Raw genomic sequence first — 14,268 nt, 5'->3', positions numbered from 1 at the left:
ATCCAAGCCACCAACCGCGACCATGTCCGACGCGGGCCACGACCCTACGCTCTCCGACGACGAAGGCAATGGACAGGCAGCGCCTGCTGAGAATGCCGACGAGGGCACTCCGCTGAACACTGTCGAAGAAAACGGTCTCGAGGATGATGAAGACGACCTGTTTGGTGACGGCGACGACGGCGACGCAGCTGAAGACGCGCCAGCGTACGTCGCGAACAAATCCAGTACCAGTACCAGACTGACATATCCAGCTCGCCCCGAAAACTCGACGATGCAGAGCTCGATTCAGGCGATGATGAGGGACGGACAGATCGCGTCAGGGCACCAGAGGCCGTAGAGGAGGTCGAGCAACAGACATTCGCATACATGGACGCGGACCTGGCGCGGCATCCCGTTCCTGAACCCACAGACAACGAGCTCTACCTTCTCAAAGTCCCACGCTTCCTGTCATTCGAGGACAAGGCATTCGATCACAAGACCTTCCAGCCACCCTCCACAGACCATCACTCCAAGGTCGCCGCGTCCGAACACTTCTCAGCATACGACACCGCCATGACCACAGTCCGATGGCGACGCTCACCCTCAAATAACGCTCTTCTACAGTCCAACGCTCGCATTCTTAGATGGTCGGACGGTTCCCTGACCCTCCAGCTTGCGACCGACCCGACGGTCCAGTACGACATCGACGCGAATACCCTTGCTCCACCACAAGTGAACCCTAAAATCCCCACCCCAACGGCTGTCAGAGACGAGAAGAATGGTAAGACAAGCTCGAAGAAGGAGAGCTACACATACCTTGTTGCGCCGTACGAGGAAGCGAACGTCATGCGCGTCACGAACAAGCTTACAGCATCTCTCAACGTCGTCCCTACATCAAACACGAAAGACGCCGCGCTGGAGAAACTGCAAAACGATCTTGCCAAGGTTGCAGCAAAGGGCCGAGACGATGCCGACCAAGCCATATCCTTCATCGACGTAAACGAAGACCCCGAGCTCCGTCGACAACGTGAAGAAGCCACATTCAAGGAGAAGCAGAGACAACTGCGCGCTCGCGAAAAGCATGAGGAGCGCCAGAGAGAACGCGCGAACCGTACCATGGGTCGCAGCGGCGGTCGTGCGGCAGGAGGAGGCCTCGATATCGATGGACTGGAAGACCGCGCAACTCGTAAACAAGGCAAGAAGAGAGGCGGTTTACAGTACGACCTGAGTGACGATGAAGATCTTGGTGGTCCAAGGAGGAACAGAGAGGACAGCTACGAATCAGAGGACGGCTTTGTCGTTAACAGTGACGAGGAACCAGAGATTGTCAGTGACGACGATGATCCAGATGAAGGCATGGCCCCGAGTCCAAAGCGTGCACGGGGTGGCGTTGCGGCAGACGATGATGACGACGATGAGGTTGTCGTTAGCCGGACGAAGCGGAGACGTGTCGTTGACGACGACGATGATGATGAGTAAGCTCTTCAAAGAGGTTTTCGTTTGCGTAAAAAGCGTTCCTATATTCTCAGCTGTTAAAACGAGAGCTCGGATCTAGCAACAAATGCTGGAGGAGTGGAACATGGCAGATATCCTGACGGCACGGTCTGTGCGATGTACATTTCAGGATCCCTTGGAAATCCATATACTTTGAATATGGGTCATCAGCATAGCCAGGAGTTTGGACGCATCTATGCATTACACCTATTAGTTATACTATTGATACATTACACGGAGCATGGTGTCAGTTCATGTTGGGGTTTTATGTCTGAACAAGACCAGCGATATACTGTGCGATATAACTTGTCAGTTCTGGTTGTACTTCTATAGGCCGCCACATGCGATATTCACTACTCTGGTATACTAAAGAAGTACAGGGTTGTGGATTCTGGTAAGACCTCATACTTCCTGGGATATCCGCTTATATCAGGTATCCGCTTGCCTCTTCTATGCTAGTGCGCTGCATGCTCGATTCGTGTACATGTATGCTCCAAATGCGTGTGTTGAGTCACTCTAACTCATGCATATTCATGTAGCATTCCGGCCAAACTTTCTGCCAGTCACTCAGAATAGGTACTCCAATAGTCATTCGACATGTCCACTCAAGAACCTCTCCGTCTAGGATGGATAGGCCTCGGATCGATGGGCCTGGCCATGGCAACAAACATCCAGAAACATCTTAAAAAACACAGTCTACCGTTGTTGAAGTACTGGAACCGTACAATCTCAAGAGGTGATAGTTTGAAAGATATCGGAGGCACGCCATGCCCCTCAATTGCAGACCTGGCTCAAAACTGTGATGTGATATTCATCTCAGTACGTACCTCTGTGCGACAATCATTATGTAAGATCCATCTTTAATGATTGACAGGTCAGCGATGACACAGTCCTCCGATCTGTCACAGAGACCATCTTAAGCAGCGGCTCCATAACCTCCAAAACTTTTGTGGACACAACAACAGTCCACCCTACCACCACATCAACTATCACCAACAACTTCACCTCCGCGGGCGCCTTCTATATCGCCACCCCCGTCTTCGGCGCCACGCCCCTCGCCGTCGCTGGCCGTCTGCTGGTCGCCGTCGCTGGTCCTCCTTCTGCTATCGAACTTGTTCTCCCCTTTCTCGAAAATGTTATCGCGCGCACTGTTATCAGAGTTGGTTCCGAGCCCTCCCAAGCCCTTCTGCTGAAAACGACAAGCAACTTCATTACTGCGGGTCTCATGATGCTCCTTAGTGAGGCGCATGTAGTAGCTGAGAAAACGGGCCTGCCAGCATCTGTTCTTGAGTCTCTGGTTGAAGAGAACTTTGGAGCCTACGCACATGGTGTTTCGAAACGTTTAACTAGTGGGAGCTATTTACCTGCTCCTGGCCAGGCACCTTCTTCAGGGTTGGAGCTTGGAATCAAGGATGTCGGCCATGGAGTTAGTCTTGCGAAACAAGCGGGTATGACGTTGGGTATTGGAGAAATGTATCTTGGGGCAGCGGAGGAGGCGAAGGCCTATGGAGATGAGATGGGAAGAAGATGTGATAGTAGTGCTGTTTTTGGAATTGTGAGGAAGAGAGCTGGCTTGGATTTTGAGTCAGACCGTGTTCAAGAACGAGATACAGAGAGGCAGGGTGAGGGGATGAAGTAATAATTAACCTAGCAGGCAAATGCTACTCATAATACTTAGGGAACAGATGGCGGCGAAGTCGTACGCGAAGAGAATAGAATAAGTGATTCCCTTGAATCCCAATGTTTCACAGATTTCCCGACGATGTTCCCGACCATGAATTGCTTCCACGCTCTTCTCAATGCAGCGTCGGAAGGCTGGCAAGGCGTACGCAAGGTCGTCATTGCAGAAGTAGAGGCAGAACGAGAAGCTGTGGAAAAGAGATAGACAGCTTATTTCGGGCTGGGTTATTGGCGATACACAGTGATTAAAGCAGTATGTTGATAAATGATTGAGATTCTTTTGCATGCAGGCGATCCTTTTTAGTCTATGCAAGATTGAGTGAACAAAACTCGTCTATATCCAGATGGTCTAACCCCCCCAACTACGCACCTCTTTCCGCAGCTTCTCGTTCTGCCTCTACTTCTGCAATGACGACCTTGCGTACGCCTTGCCAGCCTTCCGACTTCTGGACATGGCTGACTCTCTTTGGCAAGTCCTCCAGACCCTTGAACTCAGCTGGTAGCACCTTGTCTTGGAAGTACTCCTTCTGCTCTGGAAGTGCGAGCTCTACGGCGTTCGCAAACTTGGCCGGGTGCGCTGTTGCGAGCGCAATGTGGTGTGTGGATGGGGGCTTAGATACCTGAGCCGAGCGTAGTGCCGCATGGATGCCGATGGCGGAGTGTGGGTCCAGGACATAGCTCTTTGACGCCTCTGCGTTGAAGATGTCTTTGATGGTTTGGATGGTCTCTTCGTCGCTGACACGATACGAAGCGAAGTCGGACTGTGCTGCTTCGAGGATCTGCTTGTCGACCGCGAAGCCACCATTTGTCTTCAAGTCGTTGAGCCAATTCCGTACATGGTCGCCAGCTTGGCTCCTTCGTTGCGATACCGCATCGGAGTTTGTGCTGTATACGTCGTACGAAAGGAACCAAAGCAACCGCTCGAAGTTGGACGAGACGAGGATGTCCATAGCCGGGCTCAGTGTCTCCTTGACTCCGCTCTCGTGTGCCTTGGCGCCATCCTCAGGAATGCCGCCCTCGGCCTTCTTTCCGTGCACAGGCTTCTTCTCGTACTTGCCGGTCTCCCAGAAGCGGTGCAAGATGTCGTTCTCGTTTGTAGCAATGACCAGCTTCTCAGCCGGTAGGCCCATGCGCTTCGCGAAGAAGCCAGCAAGGATGTCGCCAAAGTTGCCCGTGGGCACGACGAAGCGGACGGCGGACGCTGGGAGGAAGGAAGGTTGCTTGATGAGGTCGAAGTAAGAGTAGAAGAAGTAGGTGATCTGCGCGAGGATACGAGCCCAGTTGATTGAGTTGACGGCGGCGAGGCGGTGCGTCTTGTTGATCTCGGGGTCTGCGAAGAGGGCCTTGACGAAGTCCTAAGACGCGTTAGTTCTGTATTGCGGATCCGCTGAGGGTGCATACCTGGCAGTCGTCGAATGTGCCGTCTACAGCCAGGTTGTGCACGTTGGCGTCCATGACGGTCGTCATCTGCGCTTCCTGAATCGGGCTGACCTTGCCATGCGGGTGCATGATGAAGACCGACACATCCTTCTTTCCGCGCAGGCCGTAGATGGCTGCGGATCCGGTATCACCACTTGTCGCGCCAATGACGGTCAAATGTTCCCGATCGCGGCCGGTCTTGCCCTCGTTCTTGCGGACGAGGAAGTACTCGAAGAGGTTGCCCAGGAATTGCAGCGCGACATCCTTGAAGGCGAATGTAGGCCCGTGGAACAACTCGAGCAAATGCAGGTTCTTCTCCTTATCGAGTGTGACGGTGGGCACGACGTCTTTGGCGCGGAATGTCGAGTAGCTGCGGTGGATGATGTCCTTGAGGTCTGCAGACGGGATCTCGGACGGGGAGATGTAGAGGGAGAAGATCTCGAAAGCGAGGTCTGCGAAGGAGAGGTCCTTCCACTTGGACGCCCAGTCATCGGGCAGCGTGGGGATTTCCTCGGGGATGAAGAGGCCGCCGTCGGAAGCGAGACCCTTGAGGACAACTTCCTCGAAGGAGAACTATGCGTGGTTAACATATGACTGAGCGCAATCCCCGCCGGTCCTTCTCACGTCATAAGATCCTCCTCGGGTACTCAGGTACCGCTGCGATGCTGTGTGAGAGGCCATAATGTGCAGAGTCAATTAACAATCCAGCGCGACACAAAATAAAAAGTGAGAAAGGATGACAGTCGCTGTGTACCTATCAAGGGCAATGTAAAGTAATAGTCCCCGTGGGGAAAAATGTTGTTGTAGCTCCGGGATCGCAGTTGAGTCAAGGGACTACATCTCGCCCTGTCAAATTCCAGACCTTATGCACGCGTGGACTAGACTGCTGCATGATGATAATTGGCGTCTCAGTAACTTGACTGACAATCGCCTACGAACGGAGCCGCACAGCGAAAGCTTTATGCTTCATCCAAGGCAACTGAGTTTGTCCTGCTGCCCCGCCATGCGCACATGTCCTGCCCCGCCGTCCGCTGTGCCTGCATCAATGGCGATGTCGGCACCAACCTATGACAACATTGGTGCATACTCGCCCATACAAATCATCTGGTTTCTCACAAGCTGCTGCGAACATCTTAGGTAGAGAGATGCATTTTCCCATGTTCCTTATTTTTGTAGACCAGGACACTGCGCATGGAACTACGGTATGCTTTGACGATAACAACCCAAAAAGACCATATTCTTTCTCATTATGAAGAACTCGTGCAGTACGACGGAACCCGGTCATACCTAGATCTGCCTGCAATACAGCTTCTTGGAAAGTCGTTTGCGTTAAGGGATCGAAGTGCTTACCAAAAGATTGATCAAACTACATAGTTGCTATATACATAGACTATTCATGCATATGCGAGCATTCTCATAATACAGCCTAGATCACTTCACGATAAATCTGCGTTGTGAGACACCAGGTTTGAAATCTGAAGTACCTCCGGCCTCTACAGCGATACGAATTGACCGTAAAATCTTGCAACAAGATTCTCTTACCATAACCTGTCATTCGCATCGCCGCAGCGCTAGAAAAGCTGCACAATCAAATCGCGTTACGGAAAGTCTGAAGACGTGCTTCCTTCGGTATCAGAGCTGATATATACTGCCATGATATCCCGCAAGTATGTGCCGCGCTGGACGTATACTTCAGCTTGACACTTCACGATGTCTGCATTCATGGCAGAGGCTGCAGTGCTTCAAGTATTTTACGAATCATGCTCGTAAGAGCAAAGCGTTGCGAGACTACTACCAAGGCTCCGCTATCAGAAAGAAAAATCTGTCTGGATGCGCGGTTCGCAAAAGAGTCCTGTTCATCTTGAAGTAGAGTTTGATTAAGGCTAGACGAACCGCAAGGACCATATAATGGATATCGGCGAAGTTCGTGATGTTCGTTGACTGGGCTACTGTGAGAAGATCCGACCTGTCGTGCCGTGTTTGCTGTCTACGAAGCTGCTTGTTTTTCATCTGCTGTAGGTCATGATGTACCCTGGAGGTACACAGTGTGTTCCATGTTGGAGGACGAGCAAGACCCAACTTAATGTATACTTTTGAGTAGATGTTGATTGTCAGGTATGGCTCGGAGAGAAGGACCCCGGAACTTCTTGTAACCTCGAAGAGGCTCGTTCCTTGGGAAGTATGCACAAAACCAGAATGTACCCTGGAGGTAGTCGCAGCGTTTCCTATCTAGGAAGACCATGACAAGTGTTAGTGTATACCTTCACGCTAGGGTTTGCTCCTGTGAACGGCGAGCATCATCGTACTATGTGTTGCGCACGGCCAGTCGGCAGCACGCCGGCAATTCAGCGGGGCCGGCAGAACTTCGGCAGAAAATTCTCGTCTACGAGTGCAAAGATTGCGCTTTTTTGTCGGTGCGTGCGGGCCCGTGCGCAACTTCCAGTGTGTATTTAAACTCGTCGTTCTTTGGAATCTTTTCTGCTCACTATGTCGATCATACTTCATAGAATCATTTCTAATAGTATGCATCCTCTTCTGAGTTACTCTAAGTAGCCACAGAATCTCCATCCTGGTTGATGACTATCAGCCTCGGTGTCCTAGAGTGAGGCCTTATTTACGATTGCTTCGGCGATCGTGGCGATGACCTTGTGCTAACCAGCTGTGTACTTCGGTCGCACTGGAAGGCAGGACGTTGACGGCAATCTGACAGGCCTTCTTTTTTCATTGATCTTTTCTGGCTTGCCAGTTGGTCGAGGAAGAATATTCTCCACAACTCCGCAACCTCAATCTGTCATCTGGACTTCGCATCCTCAATACCCACATGAACTCTATCTCGTACATGCGCATGTTGATAGTGGCAGCAATGCATGGAAATCTATCAATCTATGGGAATCGCATCTCCCCAAGCACTTCTCAACACCACCCATACTTCTCGTTCGCGATCCAGTCAATCTTGTCAGCCACTGGTCCATCGTGTTTAGGGTACCACTGCAAGCACGCGATGCTCTCCATGTCCCTATGAATTACCTCTGCAGCTGGGTCCAGCGTCTTCGCAGCTGCTAGCGCCGCTGGTGAGGGTGCCCACATCTCTACATGCTCCATCTTCCATTTCTGTGCCTCTTTCTGCGCCATGGCTAGGAGTGCTGCAATAGCAGCATCGTGACCCTGGTTCACAGATGCGCCATTCGTACTACCCGAAGAACCCTCCCAACTGCCATCCTCGATGACCAGGCGTAGAATATGCAGCGTGTTGCCCTTGGCTTCAGCTGGATTTGCGTTGTACCACATTCTTGTCCAGTAACACCAAATGCGTTTGCCCTTCTCCGTGCCGACAACAGCGCCTTTAATCTCTGGTTGCTTGCCATGCAGCTCATTACCTACAAACTCTTCACGCGCGTGGTGCCACCGAATAGTCTCGATATTGGGTATCAGAGCGACTGCAGTGTTACTGTCTTTCGGTCGTGACTCCAAATTCCGGCGGACGGAGGCCATGTCGATCCTGCACAGCTCCTCCAGATCCTCTGCGTACAACGGACGGGCAGTGGGTAAGCTGCACGTGTCCTGAGAAGTGGTCCCAGGAATAGAGATATGTGATGAAGTAAAAGGCTCCCAGCCAAAGGTATTGTAGAATTTCTGTCTTTGTTAGAAGTGTATCGTCGTAGGGTATTCAAGCTGCCCACCTTTCCGATATCAGAATATAGGATCGAGAACAGACACTCTTGTCCATTTTCTGTCTGATAAGTTTTCAACGCCTTCCCAAGCTCCGTCATCATTCTTTGCGCATATCCCCGCTTGCGCAGATGGGTTGCACAGAAAACACTCCCAATGCCGTGACATATGACCTCCTTCAGTTCTCCGTTTTGCCACACGAGTGCTTTCTTCCGGTATGTTTCGCAGCTCGCTAATGGCAGCCGAGTGCCTGAATCTGGATCTAAAGGGTTATTTGGCAAAGATGTGTCAACCAAGATCCAGTACGAGATGCCGCCATCGCGCGTTAGAGCCTGTTGTGAAAGAGTAGCCTCACGTCGGAGGTAGGCGGGAAGGGAGAGTGCACCGCGCCATTCACTCCCATTGAGTTTGAACTGTATCTGCTTTTCAGCTTCGGTAGGGTGGACAAGTGCTAGGGAAGGAGCGTCGCCCTTGTTGAGGTTCTCGAGAGCAGGTGTGATAGCCATGTTGTAGGCGGATGTATATCTAGGTTTGGTACGATGGGTTGGCTTGACCCTTTGCGAAGCTAGCTAAGCTCTTATATCTACTGTTCGACAACACTTGTCGTAGGGCGTGACAGGCGTGGATTCGGTCCTGCACAGATGCAGTCTTCCAGATCAAGAGGCTGTAACAACCCAGCAAGGGAAGGAATAGCGGGTCCAGCTACGTCGATACGGATCAAGGATTCGGATAGCTAAGGAATAAAAGGAAGTTGGTACATGTAGCTCTTTGTTTAGTCCAGGTCGCCCCGCGTTTTGACGACTCCATTCCGCCTTGATCTCCGTGTGATCTTATAGCTGACCCCATATCTCCACCAAGGTATTCCGAGCATACATCATGTTGCTCGCGGCCCGAGGTGTGCCGTGGCAAAGCGAGAGTTCGATGTCACAGCTTACGACGGGTCATGTGCGGGTGTCCGATTTGTGAGTAGCTCGTGTCTTGCATCGGGCCAGGCATCGGAGCAGGAATTTACTTGTCATATACTCACACGCTGCGCGCACCCATTGGCAGCATCTCCGATACCGATTACAGACATTGCTTCTTCTCAGCCTTGTGCGACGTGCGCGCAGGCTCGTGACAAAGTGGTTAGCGGCAGTTGGGCTAGCGGGACCAGCCAACTGCACGATCATCCGGGCGAGACGCCCATCTCCCGCGCTCCAGAGCGGCGTAGTATCCCTTCACGACAACTAGTCATCTCTGTTTTGCTGAACACTGGCGGCGCTGTAATGGCTGTACATCAATACTTGGGTATGCGCTGTTGTGGCACATAGCTACTGCCTCTGCTCTCACCCTACTGGTGCCGCTGCCCGTTCCGCTCGCTGTTCCGCGATAGCTCTTCGATCTCTCGCCAGCCTGCGCCCTGAAACCCTTACGCCGCTGCAAGCTGCAGTGCGAAACGCCTGCTCTTCTCTTGATCTCGCTTTGCTTCTTCTTCGTCCCCCTTCAGCTAGTGCCCATCAGTCGGTGAGAGGCCTCCAGCAACTGGTGGGGTGAGTGACAAGGCTACATTCAAGTGAATTGAGCTGGTCTGAATCACCTAAACACTACACACGTTTGCGTCACCATCGCCCCCTCACTCTTTCTCCTGATTTCGACTAGATACAATTAATTTTTAATATTTGGTCTTCTACTTCCAAGGTCCTCAAGAACTGCCCAATCGCTTCGGTAACAACCTTCCACAGTCGAGACTACTATCAATCAGCCTTACAACCGCTGTTTTGGAAAAACCCCAATGGATCCGACTGGCACTCATCGCGATCATGAAGTGGTTGACTTGCTCTTTGATAGTGAGACGGAGGATGAAAGCTTCACGAGACGCGAATTGGAAGATTTCGACGCACGATCTGCAGCGGAGTTTGCTCACGACTACCCTGAAATGGATGACCCTATCGCAGATTTTCGCACTCAACTCCGGGAACACGACCACCAATTCATCGATTTGACCGAAATCCCAGACGTTGATGTTCCGCCATCTGACGCTGTTGTGGTAGAAGAACAAGAGCCACAGCCTGAGGGACGAGCCCCTGAATGGGGAGATGAAGCTACAGTCGTCACCGAAGCGGCCTGCTTGCAGATGGTATTGAGCGTGTTGCCAGACATCTCGGTCGATTATGTTCTCAAGTTGATTCAAGAAAAAACGACAGACACCACGCGAACAACAGCACAGTGCGAGCACTTCCTGACCGAGCTATTAGAGGGCGATCCATATCCCAAAGAGTCGGATGACGCGAACAACAAGAAAAGGAAGAGGGAAGATGAAGCTGAGAGTGAACTGAGCACCTACGAGAAAGCCGAGCGTGACCCCGAGATCGGTGGTTATGAACATGACGCGTAAGTACTCACTTCTTCACAAATTCTGTGGCGCAATGCTTGTATTCTGCTGGCTTCGCACATCGATACAGTATTAGATTGAGACACATTGCCATTTTCTGCTCGTATTGAAGGGAGTATTCTGAGGTTTTGCCACGCCTCGAACCATGGAACGATCTCCGTGCTCGCAATGCTGGCAACGTCACGCCTTCTTTGTACCTATCTACCCCTCTCGGCCAGACTTCTAACATTAATTTTCGCAGAACAGAGTTGCTAAAGGACGAGTTTCTCACTGTACCTGTACGGCATATTACGAGAGTTCTCAAGGAAGAAAAGACTCTTTACAAAGCCTACGGCGTTCTTGAACAACAAGTGCGCGATTACGCGCACGTTGCCAAGACGTTTTCGTTAATCAACAAGTCCCGTAACAAGCGCGGTGTTCAACTCCAGTTGATTGAGCAAGGTAGCCAGATACCCAAGGAGTTGCACGCGGCGAAGAAGAAGCGCGAAGTCGAAGCGGGTAAGTCGCACCTCGTAGTAGTCTATCTCATGAACCAAATTAATGATCAACAGCCAAACGCCAGAAGGTCAAAGACGCTGAGTTGGCTGAAGAAGCCAATTTGAAACACGCGGAAATGAACAATGAGATGGGCGAATGTGTATGCTGCTTTGACGACGTTCCTCTGAACCGCATGATTAGCTGCAACGGAGACATTATCCACTTCTATTGTGTAAACTGTCCTCGTCAGCAGATTGAGACGCAGATGGGTCAGTCTCGCTGCAGACCCAAGTGTTTTGGAGTCGATGATTGCAACGGAACATTTACGCGGCGACAATTGCAACAAGTCTTGAGCGACACGACTTTCGAGCGACTAGAGCACATGCAACAGAGAGAAGACTTGGAAGCGGCTGGTCTGGACTTTCTCTCCGAATGCCCATTCTGCGACTTCAGAATGGAGTGCCTGCCAGTCGAGGTCGACAAGGAGTTTCGATGCGAGAATCCCAAGTGTGGCAAGACGAGCTGCCGTATTTGTGAGAAAGAGTCGCATATCCCGCTCAGCTGCGAAGAATCCAAGAAAGACGGCCAGATAACCTTACGACACATCGTCGAAGAAGCTATGTCAGCAGCCCTGATACGACATTGCAACAAATGTAAACATCCATTCATCAAAGAACTTGGCTGCAACAAGATGACATGTACGCACTGTAGGAACGTGCAGTGGTAAGCTCCAACATGAAAGTGTCGTCACTGAAGCTAATTGCAATGCAGCTACGTTTGCTCCAAAAACGTGACCGACTATAACCACTTTGGCGATGCTGTGGGAGGCAAATGTCCGTTACACGAGAATATTGAAGACCGCCATGAACAAGAGGTTAAGAGGGCAGCTGATGAAGCCATGGCCAAAGTTCGGGCTGACAATCCAGACCTTTCAGATGCGGATCTGATGGTGCAGGTATCAGATCGTGTCAAGCAAGCAGAGGATGCGCGCAAAGGTCGAGCAACAGCAGAAGCACAAGCATTCCCTTACCACATGGTTGGAGAGCAGCTCAGACATGCGCCTGTAGGGCCTCCCTTGCCTGCGATACCGGCCTTTGGCCGCCCTCCACCAGTGAATTTGGCTCCAGATCGGTATGTGCACCCTCACCCAGGAGTTATTCCTGTACCCGCCTTTGGATACCGGGTCCAACCGATCCCCTTCTATCAACCCTTCTATCCCGTTCAACATATTGGTTACTATGGTGCTGTTCCACCACAACAGTTTGTGCAACACCCCATGGTTGCGCCATGTCTACGCTGTCATTTGTATCATCCGCCTAACCAATATTGCTAGACCTCGGCCATTAGACGCCCTTTGGGATATGCTTCCACCCAACCCGCTCCGGAATCTCGTCAACGCGGTCGGACCAGACGATGAACGAGCTCAACAGGCACATCGTCCCGCTGCTGTTGGAGCTGTCGATCGTTTCAACCTTGACCGAGTCCAACTTGGTCATCACCACGATCACCGCGACATGTTTCGTCGACCTCAAAAGGCCAATCACCAGGCCCCACAGGTCGACCGGGAAGCTAGAGTGATTGCTGCCGGACTTCGGCTTCAAGAGGCCAACCGTGATTATCTTGAGTTTCGACAACAGCGGCGAGACATGAGGCGACTGCAGAGGCTTGAAGCCGATGGCGCTCAGGTGGAAGGGCTGCAGCAGCGAGATGCTGAGGCGTATATTGAAGCTCGTCGAACTGTAGTGGCTGAGAGGCGCCGGGATCGTGCCCCAGCGGCAGTGCCAGCGCTCAGGGCTAGAAGACCGCATGCCCCTTGAGGATGGTAGCGGTTCGTTTCCTTCGCTTTACAACGTTCTCGATACTACATAGCATGACATCAGGGGTTTGGGCTATGCATGATGCGTATATGCACCGGGTGATTCGTAAAAGATGAAGAGCATTTGATACCTTTTAGAACATTCAAGTAGCACAAGGATAGTCATTGGCCTATAACTTATCGATTCATCTAATTGAAAATACTAGAGAAACTTGTCTTTGAACTATCCTCGTCTTTAATCTCGAACTTGGCTTTGCCTTCTTCTATCCAGTTCTCGAAGCTGAAGACGCCTGCCTGCACACTGCGTATTGGTATGACACTGGCGCCACCCAGATCCCTTCCTTCCCTTTCTCTCAGAATCCCTAGCTCAAAAGCTTCCTCGTCGAGCTCCTCTCTAAACAAGGCCTGCTTCGCTTTGCCTCTCCCCTTCTTCTGCAAACTAGGTTGGACCGGTACCCATGTCTCTGTGTGTCCCATGGGCGGGTCGATTTCAGGCTCATCCTTGAGTTCCATACTGATGTTGAATGAGCAGTTTGGTGGTAATGGATCGAGTCGCGGAGCACGCACCGCAAGCGCAATCAAGGCAGCGCGGTACTGTTCGCTGATGTCGGCATGGATATCGACATCGAGTGGTTTTGTCTTCTTTCTCTTGATAGTGCCATCATCATTGTATTCGACCTCGGGCACCCGTGTCTCATCTTCCCACTCAATGTCTATGTTGCGGTCTCCCTTGGCTACGACCGGGAAGGCGCTCACGTCGAACATGTAGCGCTCCATTATCTTGCCGCTGCCTGACCCTTCGCCCTCATCCGGGTAGCTGAAGATGACGATGGCGATCCTGGCGACGATGCCGTTGATGAGCTCTTCGCGCACGGCTTTTATGGCGTCGGTGACCCACTCGCAGACGAGCGGATGGCGCGATTGGTAGACGGGGGCATTGTGAAAGCGGGCTTTGGCGAAGGAGGTGGGTGGATAGAGTTCGCGGAGGCAGAGGAGCGTGTGCGTGTAGGCTGTGAGGAAGACGGTGAAGTGGGAGAGGTTTTGGAGGTATGTTGGTGCCATGTTCCGCGCGCCTCTATTCGGAGTTGGGTATGATCATGACGCAGACGCGTCTCGTCGCGTGTGCGTGAAGGCCGCTAGCGTGTCGATGAATGGCTGCCTGCCTGCTTCAAGGCTCTGGTAGGGTTGGTGGTGATCGGTATGGCAGATGTCGTGCGTATGCTGTGTTGACTGCCCCTGGCATTGTTGAGAAGACCAACGTGGCAGGCAGGTGAGGGTCGTGGGAGGGCGAGCGAAGGTGCAACCGCCCAGGTGTCGCGTTTCCTTCCCACGACCGGGAAGAGGCATCGTCGTCACCGCCCAT

The 14,268-nt window shown here is 51.9% G+C and overlaps 6 protein-coding genes across 6 annotated transcripts; 3 read left to right on the top strand and 3 right to left on the bottom strand.

Moving 5' to 3' along the window:
- Nucleotides 1-22: 22 nt before the first annotated feature.
- J4E82_004971 (uncharacterized protein) lies at nucleotides 23-1,458 on the top strand (the record flags this gene model as incomplete). Its single annotated transcript, XM_051731242.1, has 2 exons — nucleotides 23-204; nucleotides 252-1,458. The coding sequence occupies 2 exons, from the start codon at nucleotides 23-25 to the stop codon at nucleotides 1,456-1,458; spliced, it is 1,389 nt and encodes a 462-aa protein (XP_051588923.1).
- A 612-nt stretch (nucleotides 1,459-2,070) lies between these two features.
- J4E82_004970 (uncharacterized protein) lies at nucleotides 2,071-3,112 on the top strand (the record flags this gene model as incomplete). Its single annotated transcript, XM_051731241.1, has 2 exons — nucleotides 2,071-2,292; nucleotides 2,348-3,112. 2 exons carry the CDS (start codon nucleotides 2,071-2,073, stop codon nucleotides 3,110-3,112), a joined length of 987 nt encoding a protein of 328 aa, XP_051588922.1.
- A 403-nt stretch (nucleotides 3,113-3,515) lies between these two features.
- J4E82_004969 (uncharacterized protein) lies at nucleotides 3,516-5,253 on the bottom strand (the record flags this gene model as incomplete). The annotated part of the gene is made up of 3 exons (XM_051731240.1): nucleotides 3,516-4,508; nucleotides 4,555-5,145; nucleotides 5,197-5,253. 3 exons carry the CDS (start codon nucleotides 5,251-5,253, stop codon nucleotides 3,516-3,518), a joined length of 1,641 nt encoding a protein of 546 aa, XP_051588921.1.
- A 2,232-nt stretch (nucleotides 5,254-7,485) lies between these two features.
- Nucleotides 7,486-8,747, bottom strand: J4E82_004968 (uncharacterized protein; the record flags this gene model as incomplete). The annotated part of the gene is made up of 2 exons (XM_051731239.1): nucleotides 7,486-8,205; nucleotides 8,253-8,747. 2 exons carry the CDS (start codon nucleotides 8,745-8,747, stop codon nucleotides 7,486-7,488), a joined length of 1,215 nt encoding a protein of 404 aa, XP_051588920.1.
- A 1,265-nt stretch (nucleotides 8,748-10,012) lies between these two features.
- Nucleotides 10,013-12,906, top strand: J4E82_004967 (uncharacterized protein; the record flags this gene model as incomplete). The annotated part of the gene is made up of 5 exons (XM_051731238.1): nucleotides 10,013-10,611; nucleotides 10,854-11,110; nucleotides 11,164-11,812; nucleotides 11,861-12,220; nucleotides 12,423-12,906. 5 exons carry the CDS (start codon nucleotides 10,013-10,015, stop codon nucleotides 12,904-12,906), a joined length of 2,349 nt encoding a protein of 782 aa, XP_051588919.1.
- A 188-nt stretch (nucleotides 12,907-13,094) lies between these two features.
- J4E82_004966 (uncharacterized protein) lies at nucleotides 13,095-13,967 on the bottom strand (the record flags this gene model as incomplete). Its single annotated transcript, XM_051731237.1, has 1 exon — nucleotides 13,095-13,967. The coding sequence occupies one exon, from the start codon at nucleotides 13,965-13,967 to the stop codon at nucleotides 13,095-13,097; it is 873 nt and encodes a 290-aa protein (XP_051588918.1).
- Nucleotides 13,968-14,268: the final 301 nt, after the last annotated feature.

Source organism: Alternaria postmessia (genome assembly GCF_024291825.1).
Source record: "Alternaria postmessia strain BMP 2775 chromosome Unknown scaffold_25, whole genome shotgun sequence".
Lineage (NCBI taxonomy): Eukaryota > Fungi > Ascomycota > Dothideomycetes > Pleosporales > Pleosporaceae > Alternaria > Alternaria postmessia.
This window is presented reverse-complemented; position numbering and strand designations above follow the sequence as displayed.